The 16,395-nt window shown below is 46.4% G+C and overlaps 1 protein-coding gene across 1 annotated transcript in view; it reads left to right on the plus strand.

Annotated features, from left to right (window-relative positions):
• Nucleotides 1-658: 658 nt before the first annotated feature.
• The window catches only part of EMB2754 (Vacuolar sorting protein 39), an 85,480-nt gene continuing 69,743 nt past the window's right edge, over nt 659-16,395 (plus strand). Inside the window, exons 1-5 of the mRNA XM_087398378.1 lie at nt 659-1,203; nt 1,292-1,503; nt 1,587-1,718; nt 13,120-13,281; nt 13,453-13,565. Coding sequence (XP_087254504.1) covers nt 771-1,203; nt 1,292-1,503; nt 1,587-1,718; nt 13,120-13,281; nt 13,453-13,565 — 1,052 coding nt within the window. The 5' untranslated portion in view covers nt 659-770. The remainder of the gene's footprint in view (nt 1,204-1,291; nt 1,504-1,586; nt 1,719-13,119; nt 13,282-13,452; nt 13,566-16,395) is intronic.

Consider the following 16,395-nt stretch of genomic DNA (forward strand, 5'->3'; position numbering starts at 1 on the left):
AAAATTATATGGAATGTAATACGCATTTGTACACAACTTGGTCCCAAAACAATTCCGAAAGCCTTGTCTCTATGAGCCAGTGCTAACAATAGTGCACAAGTGCATGTGGGCATTGCGTCCTAGTATAGTGGTAAAGTAAGTGGTTTTGGATGCAAAAGAGATTTTTAAAATGGCACTTGGCTATTAAAAGGTAATTTTTGTAAGAAATGGCCATTTGAAACACATAATTTAAACTAATTTTTTTAAAAATTACATGTGGAAATTCACAAACGGATTCTTTTTTTGGGTTCTTTCCTTCCCCTCCCCCCCCATAAGTGCCAAGAGTGCCCCCAAGGCCAAAGGGTACCATTGCAATTACATACAGCCATACTCAACTTGCTTTATGCACTTCCTTCTTGGGCCCGACGCTGTCATATTTTTGTCTTTAGGAGGCCTTACGTGCCTATGAGACAAGGCACAACCACTTATACAAGGTCGAGGCAAAGGGCTCACTAGGCCCTTGCTGAGTGCTATACGAAAAATACAGAAACTAAGAAATACAAAAGATGGGATTTGGGCCATGGTAGCTGTCGGGTAGTATCTGGTGAGCCATATTGGGCTTGGGGTTACATTCATGCTCAGGACTGGCACACACCCGTTAAACGCGCTTGGCTGTGTGACATCTTGGCAACGTGCGTGTGAGTGTTTGGAGAGAGAGAGACTGTGTGTGTTGTTTCAGTGCTATAAGTTGCTCTACAGTTGTGGTTGCTGCTGCTCATTTGGAAGCTCCAATGGTGCACAACGCTTACGATGTCAAGGACCTCGTCAAGTCTTGCCCCGTCAAGATCGAGAGTGTTGCCCTCTCCGGTTCCCGCCTCTTGATTAGCTGCATCGATGGCTCCCTCCGCATCTACTCCCCTAGTTTGCCTCCGGATGACGATGATGATCCCCTTCCATGGGATCCCATCCGCAAATCCGACGCTTTTACTCTTCAGGACACTCTCATTGGCTTCTCTAAGAAGCCCGTCTCCTGCATGGATTTATGGCAGTCTAAAAACCTGCTTATTACGCTCTCGGACGCTGTCGTAGTCCATAATATTCCCGGATTCGACGTTGTGTCTTACCTCTCGACTACAAAAGGCGCGTCCTTGTATGCCTTGGATGAAAAGCAGGGCCTTCTGTGTGCAGCGAAGCAAAAACGATTGATCATCTTTCAATATGATGGTACGTCAGAAACGTAATGTCGCCCGAAGTTCACACAGGACTAAATTGTTTCCCTTTGACTTGCATCTTTTCATTATTTTCTGAACAGGAGGTCGAGAATTTTCCGAAGTGAAAGAGCTTGCGGCACCAGACATCGTGAGGTCCATGGCGTGGTGTGGAGATTCTTTGTGTCTCGGGATTCGGCGTGAATATGTTATTTTGAATACCACGACTGGAGTCACAATCGAGTTGTTTCCCTGTGGTCGAATTGCTTCGCCTTTAGTTGTTCCACTTCTAAATGGGGAGCTTCTTTTGGGCAAGGTTGGCAAAGAAACAGCTACCTCCAGCCTTGTTTTTGTATTCAGTTGACAGGAGGAGGATTGACTCTATCTTGTCCTGGGCAGGACAATGTGGGCGTATTCATAGATCAAAATGGCAAGTTAACACATCCTGGTGGAATCACATGGTCTGAAGTTCCCAGCCTTGTAGTAATCAACCCACCTTATGCCCTTGCTCGACTCTCTCGATTTATCGAGGCAAGTATTTTGTGGTTTATTTTTACGAATTCTCTAAGATGAGAGACCTAGCTCGGCTAAAACTCTCTCCTATAAACGGTATGTAGCCTCTTGAAGTTCGTGAGAAACTTGCAGCTTTTTCAGTCTTTCCCATAGCTTTTGCGTGTAATAGTGTCAAAGGCTTTCTTGAAATCTACAAAGCAAGAAAAGACAGCTTCTTTTTTATGATTGGTTCCTTCCGATGCAGCCCTTATGGCAACCAAATGGTCTACTATCGAGTGTTTGGGATGAAACCTTGCCTGGGATGGTGCCTTGATCCGTATCTCCGTTCATTTGCTGATTTTTTGCTCAAGGATAGTGCCATACAGCTTGGCCATTAGGCTGCTCACCATGATGGTGCCATAGTTTTTTGCCACCTTGCTGATCTCCTCCCTTGTGGATCGGTACAATTCTGCGAAGTTGCCATTCTGAAGGAAACCTTTCCTCTAGGGTCATGTTTATAAGTCTTGTGAGCATTTTCTTTGTCTTCTCTCCTCCCTATGTGAGCATCTCTGCTAGTAGCCCTTGTGTATTTGGAGCTTTTCCATTTCCCTACGTCCTCCTCTGTTATGATGTTGCTTGCTGCTTTGATGGAATAGTCATGATTTATTTTCTCTTCTCCCTCCCTTTCATGGAGGTCTTTGATGAAATGTATCATATCTTCCATGTTGCTTGCCTCTCCTGAGGTCTATGTTGCTTGCTGCTTTGATGGAAAACTCATGATTCATTTTCTCTTCTCCCTCCCTTCCGTAGTGGTCTTGACGAACTGTATCATGTCTTCCCATGTTGCTTTCCTCTCATGAGGTTTATTACCATGCAATTTTTGGAAGAACTTCCTTGGGTTTTGTTTTGTTGAGAGAGAGAGAGAGAGAGAGGATATGATATGATATGAGAGAGAGAGAGAGAGAGAGAGAGAGATGATGATATGATATGATATGATTCTATCAAAGTCCGCGTGAGACACTTTAAGATCTATGGGACTGGCGATCACTATTAACTAATAGTGATCCGTAACATCCATGAAATTAGATCTGAGATGATTCTATTAAAGTCCGCATGAGACCCTTCAAGATCTATGGGACTGGCGATCACTATTAACTAATAGAGATCCCTTACATCTAGTGAAATTAGATATTACAAAATTGCTAAGTAGTGAGTACGTGTTGAGCTAGCTTGTAGGCTAGCTCTAGTATTGTCGCGATGTTTTAAGACATCTTTTATGTAGCGCCCTAGTTCTTTTTGCTGGCCGCTCCATCAGATTTTTAAAGCTGTCCCCATAACAATCTCTGATGTGTGTGTAGTACATGCTGCTCATTCTCTACCTCCCCTGTGGGGCAAATTATGCAGATCCTTTGTTCTTTGGGGATTCTGGGTCTTGCACACCTTCCCATCTCCACCTCTAGATCATGTGAGCTAGTTCAGATTTTGCAGATTAGACACCTTTTAGATATTGATATGTCTTCCCGAAGGTATTTTTGCATTCCATAGCTGTCGATTGAGTTAATTTCCTGTTCCATGAATTGATACATTGCTTCCCCTTCTACAGGTATTATACAGTAGGATGGGGTAGGGTATCGGTGCTTTACCCTAATTTCCCTATTAGGAAACATTTGTGCACCGTTTCTATCCTTTCCAAGTATATCCTTGATAGTCCAGGTAGGTTGGGCAACCATAAAGGATTACTGTCTGCACAAGCATAGTTTATAGAAATTTCCTCATTTCACAATTCCACAGATATGATTTTCTGCATTTATTTTGGAAGCTATATAATGCTTTCAGACGTCCTAGTATTCTCCTTTCCACACATGCATTCCATTTGTAGTTGTCAGTGAAATACAGCCCAAGATACCTATATGTGTTGACTGTTTCTAGGGGTTCTCCTTTGAAGGCGGCATCCACCTGTTTGTTATGTGTCCCAATTACCATTATTTTTGTCTTATCTATGTTGACCTGCATTCCTGAGTGTCTGAAAAATTCTCTTGATGCATCTAAATGTGCTCGCAAGTTCTCCTTGCTCTTTGCAAAGAATGCCACATCATCTGCATATTAAGCATTATTAAAGCATATCCTACAATCTGCACACCCTCCCTGCTATGTCTTTTCATCCTCTCTTCTAAGTCATCAATAAAGAGGCCAAAAAGTGTTGGTGAGAGGGGACATCCTTGCTTAACCCCTATATCGCTGCTTATGACAGCTTTTTTCTTGGAACATGATCCGTCTACCAGTGGCTGTGCCAGCTCTGCTAAAACTTTCTCATAGAGTCAATATGTTGCCTCTCTAAGTTCAAGAGGGATTAGAAGTTTTTCCATCCTTCCCATAATTTCGTACATGGGACTATATCGAATGCTTTTTTGAAGCTTGCGAAGCAGCAATAGACAACCTCTTTCTTATATTTGGCTGCAGCTCTATGGCCATAATTAAGGCGCTTTGACTGATGGTAAAGCCCCTTAATTACGACCTGGTTGACTCAGAATTGTGTTCTATGTTTTGTTCACATGTTTGCTTGGTAGGGACGCCCACAGTGACTAGAATTAGTCCACAGATCATTATTTGCATGCAAAGGGCTGACCATTAATGGGTGCCATGGTTGTGCGCTTTAGCTAATGATTGCAGGTACTAAGAAGGATTGAAGAATCAAAGCAATATGGAGCTAGGCGAGCGCTTCGGAGATCATTCGTATGACGAAGTGCTTCGAAGACTCCAGAGTTGCCCCTAGTGGCATGTAATTAGGAAAGTAGATTAGAATTTGACACTTGGCATGTTGCCAAATGAATGAGCCTTGAGTGTCACGACGAGAAATCAATAATCCGTGATTAGTAGACATTTAAACCTTATTATATAGTATACGCCAATGGTGTAACATGTATATGTATTTATGATGGACACCGACCGATTTGTTATGGCGGTGGATCATCTCAGTAGATAGGACTAGTCGAGCTGGAGCCACTGCTTTAGACGGGATCAAATTTGGACATGTGATACTTTTTCCTATTAAGAAAAATGTGCACACACGTGTCTAGGTCTCTACATCGAGTGCAGCCTTTGCGTCCCTCGCATGGCGATCCATATTGTCCTCGTGTCAGCTAGCTCCTCCTTCACTTCACCATGTCTTGGTGCTGACTCAAATGCATCAAAGTTTTTGACATGTCGTTGCGCTCGGTTTGCCGCAACATCCTGTGGCGCCGTCATCTCCTACTACTGTCCCTTGCATGGCAGTGTCGTGTCGTCTCTCCCCGCTGATCCATAGTGCCCTCATGTCAGCTAGCTCCTCCTCCACTCCTATGTCTTGGAGCCAGTCTGCCACAACATCTTGCGGCGCGGTCATCTCTTGCTGTTCTCTGATCTGTCGCAATAGTGTCTCTCTGTGTCATCACATCTCAATCAAATAGAGCCCAATGCAGACGTGGTCTTGGAAATGGATCAGCCGTGAGAGTGGGCCAAATCCGTGTCCCTCTTGAAAGAGGCAGTGGTATTGTCCTCGAATCTCATAGTAGGTTGGGTAGACATAAGAAATGCTCCTCTGTCTAGCGTGCATAGTTTGTAGATTCGCTTATCTCGGGGTATGCCTGCCGCTCTCCATGGCTCAACCCTCAGTTGATGTGATGAGGCCCGCATCTATCCAATGGCAATCCTTAGTGCATGCGAGACTCTGTCATCAGTCTTCAGGTTCTCCGAAGGGTAGTAAATCCAAAATAATGAGCAAATCACTTCATTACAACCGCTTGGAAAAATTCAAGACAGCAAACAAATAAACTTCCAACACACAATCCAAGAGCTAGAATGCCCCTAGTCCGCACCAAACACTAGATTGGCCGAGGGCCACAAAATCGTTGGCACCCCTTATGGTATTTCTTTAATTATATTCCATGAGATCAAAATATAGCAAAGCCTCGACTTTTGCACAACGCTCGAGAGATCAATCAACTGAATTTTCAAGCAGCCTTACTGCGACTGGTGCAAAGGCATCAAAACTCAATGCAAATTCCATGGCCATCCTAGCGAAAGCTTGTGGGCAATCTCAGGCAAGAGTAGGGCATCCAACAACCAAAATACCTAGTATCTGGCAACCTCTGGCTCAACCAAACCGTATTGAACCAGGCCAGCTAGGTAGAAACCAACAAGGACACAAGCCTTGCAGGCGAAATCATCAGCAACACTTTTGGAGAGGAAAAAATGCAGCAAAATGATCTCTTCCTGGCACCCCTCTGTCTCTTGGCAGTCCAATCTTGGTAGGCGAATTGAACTGGAAGCTTTTTGGCACCTTGGCAACCTCCTACAGAGAATTTGCCCACTTTTGGAGGCTCCAAAGTGCTTAGAGTAGATGTGAATTCTGCAAATAACCTGTTTGAGAACCCTGGAGGTGGCGAAATTGATAATCAGCAAATCTGACAGACCCGGAAGGCCTCTGACAACGACTTAGGATCTTGCCTAGTCTGGAAGCAAATCGGCTTGCTTGGGAGCTCAAAATAGCCCTGAGAAATGGCGAAACTGATGGTGCGGCAGAAGTGCGATTCAGTTCTGAGGGCTCTAGAAGGCGCGGACAGCAGGTATGCAGCAAAATTGAACTGATCTGGAGGCTCTTGACACAAAAATGAATTTCGTTTTTGAGCTTCTGGCAGCCCTGGCAGCCCACCAACAGCCCAAAGACTGTCTTAGTCGAAAATCAGCAAGGGGATGTGATAGAATAGCCCTGAAGCACTTTCCCAGCCTATGACTTGCCTCTCGCTGTCTTTTTGTGGTCTAGTAATCAGCCCTGAAAGCAAATTTTGACTTTTATGCTTGCTTTCCAAGCCAACTAGCCAAACGCGGCTCTTGGAGCTATTTTTAGCAAAAGGGATTTTACCCCTCTCTAACCCTCTTGGCCCTAGGAATTAATGCACTAGGTTAGCCTTTTTACCGCTCTAGGGCTTGGGTAATAATTAGAATCACGCCCCTGTGACAGACTCCTCTATCCTCAAGGTACTGGGGTCTGATGATGAGTCCATCCTCCAATGCTCTCATGAAGTGGTCATGATAGAATTGGATCTTGGTGGGGAACTCCTAGTCCCTCCCCAAAAGTCCGAGATGTATGGAGCTGGAGGAGATCTAACTGTATGATACAGTTAATCTCATCACGTGTCTTGGGGTGTGAATTTCTAATGTTTAGGAATCTACGGTGACTGACCTAGCCTAAAACGGATAAAAATTGTAAAGGACACTTCAATGCAATTAATTCTTGGGCCAAGGCAAAGGATAAGTGACTTGCAGGGCAGCTATTCTTGGCTCAAGTGGATTGGGGGCTAAGCAAGGGTTGGTCCAGCTCCATCTCATTATAGAATCTCGTTTTTCCTGCTTAGCTGCCCACACACCTTTCAGGAGCCCATCTCGCTGTTTGCCACTAGCCAGGAGCCCTGCCAGGTCCCAACTTGCAAAATCACATCTTCAAGGAGCTGTTCTGCAAATTCACATCTTGCCAGGGCCATTCCGGGAGACATTGCTTATTCGCATCTTTCCAGCTGCCCACCAGGACAGCCGTCCTTGTGTTTCGCACTTTCCAGATCTGTTTCAGGCTTCTAGGCTGGTTGTTTTTCTGTTTCGCATCTTCTAGGGGGCTGTTTCGCTGTTTTGCACCCTGCCAGAGCCCTGATAGAGCCTATTTGCTGATTCACAATTTGCCAGAAGCCCACCAGGCCAGTCGCCTATCAAATTCGCACCTATCTGGGCTATTCCAGGGTTTCCAAACAGATCGCCCAGCTGTTTTGCACCTGCCAGAGGTCTTCCAGGGTTTCCAGAACTAGGCGAATTGCTTCCAGCGGGCTTCCAGCGTGCTAAATAGCTACCAGGTTCAATTTCCCATCAAGATTGGACTGCTAGGGATCAGAGGAGTGCCAGAGGCAAGACGATTTGCTGTTGTCCTCTTGTCCAGGGCTGCTTCTGCTGATTTCGCCTGTTCCAAGGTTCCCAGAGCTTTCAGATCCGTTGATTGCTTCTCAGAAGCTCTCCTACTGCCTCAGAATCTTCATATCCTATTGCCTTGTTACAACTAGCCTTTCTGTGTGCCAGGAACAGCCAAGGTTGGTTGTTTTACTGGTCTTTGTCCTGCTAGGACTCGCTTGAAAGGTATCAAAGCTGCCAGGACAGACTTGGCTGATCTCTCTCCTGCCAGGAGTCCCATTAAGGGTATCAGAGCTACCAGGTTAGAACTATTAGCCAGGATTGGAAGAAAGGCTGCCATGGGATATTGCACTTGACTGGGATGCCTGTCTGAGACTGAAGCAGATGCATAGCAGGACGGAATTGCTGTGAACGGAGTATTCAGTTGGCTGATTTTGGACTGATGCATGACAGTGCTTTTCTTATATTTGGATGCCTTTTGAATAAATGATAAAGAAATACCAAAAACTGGTGTCTAATCTAGGTCCTCAATATTGGTGTTGGAATTGCTTTGTGTGTTTTGGATATTTTTCTAAATGACTGCAAGTTGAGTATTTGATGGTTGTTATCTATTCACTGCCCCTTGGATTTCCCGAACGCCGTTTGCATCATGTGGCATCAACTCAAGCAACGAATCCACTGTACTGAAAGGGGGAAGTCAGTTCGTCTGAATACCATGCCTGGCAAACCATGTGGATATGCATGCATAGCATGTTGTGTTGACCCTGCTCTCTGCTAGCCATCTGGATGACTCTAGCCAACCTCGGTAGTCTCCAGTGGGGTAGGGCCCAAACTTTGTGAAGGAATGTTACCGTCTTCAAAATGGCATCAACCTAGAGAGGGGTCATGGCGAAATCTGCCTATACTATCTGATGGGTAAGTGAGGTCTTACGTCGAATCATCATAGTCTCCATAATCACCTGTAGCCACTCAAATCTCCTCCACTTTGTCATTGATAGATCACTCTCTCAAAAGGGTATTGCGTACATGGTAGTCGGCCTCACATGGGTGTCGAAAAGCCAACCCTTCGCGGCAGATATTGAAAGTGTGCTTGAAAGCATTGTATCTCCAGTTGGGCTAAAGCTCCCTATCCTCGTGTGAGTTGTGCCCTAGTTGCATGGGTCATTGTGAACACTTGCCTTGTAAAGATTGCTCCCACTATCTCCAGTGGCCCACCTCAATAAGTGAAGCTAAGTCGGTGGAGCACTACAAGTGAGGTGTTGAAGATCATAACCTTGGTTTTCCCAAGGTTGACTGTCAAGTCTCTCTCTGTACAAAACACCTCCAGGGCATCCAAATGTGGATATGAGAACTACGTCATCCGCATATAGCAGTATCTGTATCATCAGATCAGCCAGTAGTGATCAATCGCCTCCTAGGTGGTCAATGAAGGATGCGATCTCATCAATGTAGAGCCCAAAGAGAGTTGGTGAAAGAAGGCATCCCTACATCACACCGATGGTGCTCTAAACCCAATTTGACAGGCCTCTTGGGGCACGAACTCTTCGCCCACCATATCATGACCTTTGGAATGTGCATGTCTTGGGAGTCTCTTGATCATGCGAGATTGTGGGACAGTGTCGAAGGCCTTTCGGAAGTCTACAAAGCAAGTGTAGACTTTATGGCATCTTGACCCCGCCTCCTCAATGCTAGCATGTAGGGTGAAGTTGTGATCTAGGGTGGAGTGTTGTCTTCGGAATCCTGCTTGTCCTAGAGCCTGTCCTAGAGCCTGTTGCCCATGTGCCTCTGTGTACCGCTGATCTCCCTCTCTTGTACCGACCTGTAAATCTTGGCCTAAGTGTGGCCAATCATAAGAGTGCGGTAGTTCCCAGTGTCCATGGGGTTCTCTACTTTGTGTATTGGTACAATGGTGGTAGTGCTCCAAGGGGGTGGGAAGCTGTAGCATACAACGTGGTTGAACAGTTGCGCTAAAACCGGAGCCGAGACCTCTTGTCCATGCGCGAAATGCTCAATCTGTAGTTCCTCATGTTATGGGCTCTCCGGTTATGGAGCCGACCAAGTGCAGCTTGTGCATTGTGTGCAGTAAGCAAGTGACAAGTAGTGAGCCTGGGCAGAGAGGACATATCATGTGGGGTCTGCATCAGGACATCTTAAAGTGAGCTCGCACATGTATGTAAAACATCTGGGTCTGTGATGGGGATAGGCGGCTTCCCCTAAGATAGAAGCCCCCCCAATGGTAGGATCTCCTTCTCAAAACGATCGGATTACCTCATCCATCCTGTGTGTGAGGAAGGCCCACCTCTTCTGACATGTTAGTCGTTGAAAGATCCGCTGCGCCTCAGCTGTTGTCAGATGGCCTAGGGCTTGCTCCTGTGTGAGGTGAGATCTCATCTCTCTGCACTTGTCATCAAACCAAGGGTTTTGAGGCATCTTCCCGGCTGGGACATGTGCTGCGGATCCATGAAAAGATCTAGTAGCAGTGTCCTGCACCACTGAGATAACTGAGGGGCGGGTGAATCTACATCATCTCCAAGTAGGGCTAGAAGCTCCTGAGCTAGGTGGCTCACGTAGACTGGATCAAGAGCACAATCAAGGTGGATGTGGACACCAGTGGGCTGGGGGGGGGCGCTCTCCCTGTGACTGCCACATATTCAAAGTGGATTTGGACACCAATAGGCTGGGGGGGGCGCTCTCCCTGTGACTCCTGGCATGGTAGTAGAAATGCAAAAGGCTACGTACAAGTGGTTAGCATCGAGTGGGGGAGGATGTATAGTCATGCATCCGTACTTGTCCCCCCGCCATGTGTGAAATAAGTGAGCTCACCAAACGATGGCCATCTTTGGATGCCGTTATATATTCAGTTCATGGACGGCCCCTAGCTCTAATAAATGTCACCCATACCCTATTACATGTGCATCTGTTGAGTGTCTCACTATCTCAAGCTCTGTTGCATCTATCTCTGCTACTATGAGGGAATCAGATGCGAAGTCTAGTAAGCCCATCTGTCTAATTCCTGTGCGTGCGTTGAGGTCACCAAGAAGGAGGGTATCTCCCTACAGGGAGAACTCTGTGATGTCATCATATATCATCTCCTCTGGGCTGTGTCCCTCTGTCGAGACCTCACGTGCATAGGATGATGTATCTGGGGGGAAATAGCACACCGCAACAATGAAGATCGTGTTGGAAACGTCACCTCCCCATCTGTAAGACCCCATATGAGGAGAGTGTGGGGGAGGGAGACCTAGGGCAGGATGTGCCCAAGAGAAAAGGAAGAGAGGGGGCTTTCACATGGGCAGCACCTCACATCAAAGAGAGTAAGGTACCTGGAGGGACCAACATCGTTGCGACAGATGGAGCTGGTTATCAGGAGCAGATGGCGATGTATTCAGAAGTAAGCCTGGAAGAGGCTGATCTGAAGCAGTAGACATGGCGTGGTATTCCAGAGGAAAGTCGCCTACAAGGAGGGGTCTTGGATGAGGTATATGAGCAGGTTAAAGGGCCTGCAAGATGGCCTGGCAGCAGTACAGGTGTTGCAGGGAAGGGGCTGCAGTGGGCAGCACCCTGCCCTTATATAGGGCCAGGAAGCTGGTCGGTCACACAGGCCAGCCCACAGCCCCATGCTTAGAGGGGATTGGGAGGGGGCTGGCACACAAAGCAAGGGGGCTGGGCCCCCACTTAAAGGCAAGGGGCACACAGCCCACAGCCCCAAATAAAGGGCATGTGGGGGCGGTTTTAGGGGTAGACTGAGTCGGCCAGAAGGCCTGCTCCTGTCGGCCACTTCAAGGGGCCCTTTGGGCCTATAAAAGGAGGCACTTGGGCCTATAACATCATAAAACAGTTCAGCAGAAAGAGGAGCAGACAGGAGCAGCCTGAAGGCATTCCCTTGGGTGTCATCTTGGAGGTGAAGGAGAGTTGAAGGTGTGCTGCAGACTGGCTCCCTAGGGGCTGGATCTTGGCTGTCTTCTAGTGCAGCAAGGTGTTGTGAACTGGAGGGAGAGTCGACATATGCTCGAGGTGGTGCACGTGGGCTCAAGTCTAGAGATATCTGGAAGTACGTGGTAAGATCAAAGGACCACGCTCTAGTGGGACTTTGGATCTATCTCTCTTTGTATTGTGTCCATATTTTTGGACGGAAATATATATTCTTTTGTTAGCTTCTATATCTAGCTGGATCATTGTCTATTGATGAGTCCGCACATCTATTTGATGCACATAAGTTTAAGAAGTTTGTGATTCCACTCCCCACACACACTGTGTGAGCTTTTGGGCTATTCTATTAGTCTTCCGCTGTGTGTACCCTCTGTTGGTCGATTTCTAACATGGTATCAGAGCCCAAGTAGGAGGCTCACAAGTGTGAGAGCCTGAAGGCAAGGACCTTGGTGAAGGACGACCCTGATTCAGAAGTCTTAAGATTTAACTTTCACGATTGGAGGATAGTGCCCTTGCGAGAAGGGGTGACTCAGGTTCAGTCAGGCGCGTATTGAGTTTTGGTCTCCGGAAGGTTGAGTTTGTTCAACTTTGCTGTGTGGTTTAGCAGCAGAGATGTCGATATCAGAAGCCTCTTCAGCCCTTTCTCTCCCTTCCTCCTCTCCCAAATTTCTTTCTTTTACCACCCCTAACTTTGGAGAGTCTGGGAAATTGGATGGGACAAATTACCTTATCTGGAAGGTGAATATCCGGAGTCATTTAGTGGCTCGGAAGCTGTGGAAACTGACAACGGGAGTGGAGGTGAAGCTGAAGGATATGGTGGACAACAAGGGGGGGATACTCATACCAGTAGATTGAGAGGAGCTCGAAGCTTGAGAAGGAAGAGATGCCCATGCCCTGACATTGATCATAGGGACTACGGTGGACTCTGTGCTTCCTCACATCTAGATGACCGACACGTTAGTAGAGGTGTGGGGCCGTGGGCCATTCTGAAGGATTTGTACAAGTTAGATGACACATCCTGGATCTTGCTTCTTCAGAATCAGCTCTACAACTTGGATATGGATGAAGGAGATTCGGTGCATGACCACTTGACCTAGGGCAGGATGTGCCGAAGAGAAAAAGAAGAGAGGGGGCTGCCACCTAGGCAGCACCTCACATCAAATAGAGTAAATGGCTGCGACAGATGGAGCTGGTTATCAGGAGCAGAGGGTGATGTATTTAGAAGCAAGATCTGGCCTGGAAGAGGCTGATCTGAAGCAGCAGACATGGCGTGGTATTCCAGAGGAAAGTCACCTACAAGGAGGGGTCTTGGGCGAGGTATATGAGCAGGTTAAAGGGCCTGCAAGATGGCCTGGCACCAGTACAGGTGTTGCAGGGAAGGGAGGGGCTGCAGTGGGCAGCACCCTGCCCTTATATAGGGCGGTGAAAATGTCTCGAATCTGAGTCTGTCTGTCTGTCTGTCTGGAGAGAGAGAAAGAAAGAAAGAGAGAGAGAGAGAGAGAGATGTTTTTATTTAAAGGTTTTGTATGTTCTTGTTTTAAGGTGTTTCATTTGAGAGTTGTTTTTGAAATGGCAACAGGTTAGATACTTGCAGTCTCCATACAGTTTAGTGCAAATGCTCCCATTGAGAGAGATGCATGTGCTTCCTTCAGGTGGCCACTTCGTTCCAAGTGGGCCCCAAGTGATTGCAGCATCTGATACTGCAGTTTATGCTCTTTTGTTGGTGCCTTTGGCCGTTCAGGTGATCTGTCAAGACCTGTAATCAGATTTTGAAATTTATGTTTTCTGACCATCAGCTACATGCAAACAGGATATGATAGGCATCCCAAAAAGAAGTATGTGATTCTGATGCAGCAGGAGTGTACCTTATGCATGACATCATCTTTTAATTTGGCTGTTGAAATGATTGCAGATTGTGCAGCTAGCTGCATCTCTTAGTTTTGATGAAGCTCTAGCCTTGTGCAAGCTGCTACCACCAAAGGATGCTGCTCTTAGAGCTACCAAGGAAGATGACATTCATAAACGGTTAGCTTGTAGCTTTTGTTTCAAATCTGTACTGCAGATATTTGAGTCTTGGCATCATGACATAATTGCAATTGGGATGAAATATTGAACCATAAATGGGGGGAAAATAGCAGATTACCAAAACATTTAAAAGTATGCTTTCATACTCAATATATTGACATACAGTTGCAGGCATTGCTATGCATTTGTAAGAACCTCTCGAGGAGCTTTTCTTCTGTTACCTTCTTTCTTTCTCAGCCCCCCCATCCTTCCCTCCCTTGTTGAGCCGGACCATGGTGAGCTGGATCATGGTGAGCTACAAAGTGCATGCCTTCCACATGTAATCCAGGTTGCAACCATATGGATTGAGTCATTGCAAAGAGCCCCTAAAGGGATTTGTAAGAGGTATCATTGGCATGTTGTTTTTTAAGGAGCATATTCTTTCAGCAGCAATGATGTGTATGAGAGGCAACCGACTCGCTCTATTTAGTCCTTGGCCTCTGGCCATACCAAAGGCTATTGCATATTGATTGTGCCAGCCCTTGGTCCAAAGATATCTGACTAGGGCCAGCTCATCAGGGATGAGGTACTTTGAGTAGGAGATATCAGAATTGGGGCCTTTAAGGTGGAAATTGCGAGTTGGGACTCTTAGTTTGTGAACGATGAGACTTCAACACCTAGAGTTCACAGAGGACAAGTGTGGTGGTGCAATCTTCATGAAATTCTCCCTTTAGAGTGGGGTAGTTGGGACTAGGTATCCTTTCCATAAGGGACATAGATTGACAGGATTTGACAGGATTCAAGCTTGTCCATACCTAAGGGAGCCAAAACTTCTCCTTTGGGTTTTAAAGACAAAATGGCCTGCATGAGAGTCTCGACATATTTTGTGTCGAGGATTAGGCCATACGGCGATGAGGTCATAGGGATATTGTAGGCACGACTATGTTGGATGATATTTTCGCCTTGCTCGCACTAGAGAAACTTGGTAGGAGACTCCCCAGAATCAAGCTATGTGATAGCATGTACAATCAATTGCTAGAGACTATCTGACAGGTTTGGTTAATACAGATGCCACTCGAGGTTTAGGCAACACGGGTGATAGGTTCTACAATTAACCAACACAATGTCTAAGGAGGAGCCTTCTTCCTATATTTCTAGGATATTTAGATGCTTGTTTGGGAGAGACTAAATGAAATCGTTTAGACTTCACAAGCCGTTGTAGCTTGAATGAAGAGATTTTGGACTACTTTTTGATTAGCCTTCTCCTTTAGTGCTAGCCTTCGTCATGGCTGAGTCTCCCCTTCACCTCCGGAGTGCCGACAGAAACTCAGTACAAAGACCTTTGTATAAATGGATGCTCAAGTATGTGTGGGTGTGTGGATTTGTGAGTGTGAGAGCATATGTTTATACTATGATCTACACCCACTGTTGGGCACTGATGAGGTCAGTGGGGATGTCATAGTAGCTAGTCCATGCTATGCGTGATGGAGTTTATGGTTTTCAACCTTATGAGTGACTGTCATGAGATTGAAACTGCACTATGTTGTGTTTTTAGAGGATGTGTTTGGAAATGTTCGTGGATTCATCTAGGTATATTGTTGCTGTGCACTCTTTAATTTAAATAAGGAATTTCATGACTCACGCATTGTGCACCCTTTAATTTTATTAAGGAATTTTGCATAACGGATCTTATGGAGACGCAAGTGCACATAATCCCCCTATTTGAAAGATAAATATCTCCTATGTTCATCCGCATACTTCTTCAGCTTGGCTTGGGCATCTTGCATATTCCTTTTAGCCAATTGCAGAATGGCATCCATCCTTTCCAAATCATTCCGTCTTGCTGCTTTTTCACAGCCATGCCTTTGAAGAGGGCATTCCAACCTTGCATCTGTACATTGCCTCAAATGGGCTCATGAGGTGCGGAGAGAGAGAGAGAGAGAGAGAGAGAGAGAGAGAGAGAGACGTCCACGGGAGGCCTCTCGGGCCTATGGGACAAAGTACACTGAAAAGCAAACTCATACAAGCCTCAGTGGGCTGAAGCAAAGGGCACGCTAGGATCCTTGCTGTGTACTAATCTATGCTAACAAAGTCATAATCTTGAATGGAAATAGTCAACTGCAACTACATAGTGGGCCAGCTCAACCTATCTAGTATTAGGAACAAACTGAAAAACAAGTCAGTATCGGCACTGGGACTCAGATCAGCATTAGAAACGAAAGCGTGGTACAGTGATGGCTCTCTGGTGGGTTGCGAAGATGTCTCGTATCTGTGTATGTCGAGCTGTCTCGCGATACGGTGGGGGACACGGTCTTCTCACTCTAAGGACTCTCTAAGCTATGTCCAGAGTGACCCATTGTCTCTGTCGGTCCCCCCTGGGGAAAGCGGTGATAGGTTAGACCTCAATAGAGAGTGCTCTGGGGACTCTCTGTCGCACATGTGGTCTCTATGCCCCTCTCGGTGGTATTGTGCCGGCTGCTCATCCAGGTTGCTCTCATGTTGGCTAGCTCCTCCTCCTCCACTCCACTGTGTCCTGGGCTGACTCAAATGTATAGAAGTCTGTGACGCGTCGCTGTGCCCGGTCATCCTCTATATCCTGTGGTGGTGTGGCCATCCCTTGCTGTTCTCAGATTTGTCGCAGAAGTGTCTCCCTTTGTCGATGCATCTCCATCAGATATAAAGTCCAATACAGACTTGGTCATGGAAATGGATTAGTCGTGACAGAGGGCCAAAACCACTCCCCTCACGATAGAGACAGTGGTAGCGCCCCCGGATCTTGTAGGGTGGGCAAACACAAAGAAAATGCTCCTTTGTGTCAACCTCCCTGAGCGTACATAGCGTGCAGACCCGC

Source organism: Dipteris shenzhenensis, chromosome 27 (assembly GCF_047967505.1).
Source record: "Dipteris shenzhenensis isolate YYH24624 ecotype China chromosome 27, Dip_SZ_1.0, whole genome shotgun sequence".
In the NCBI taxonomy this organism is placed as follows: Eukaryota; Viridiplantae; Streptophyta; class Polypodiopsida; order Gleicheniales; family Dipteridaceae; genus Dipteris; species Dipteris shenzhenensis.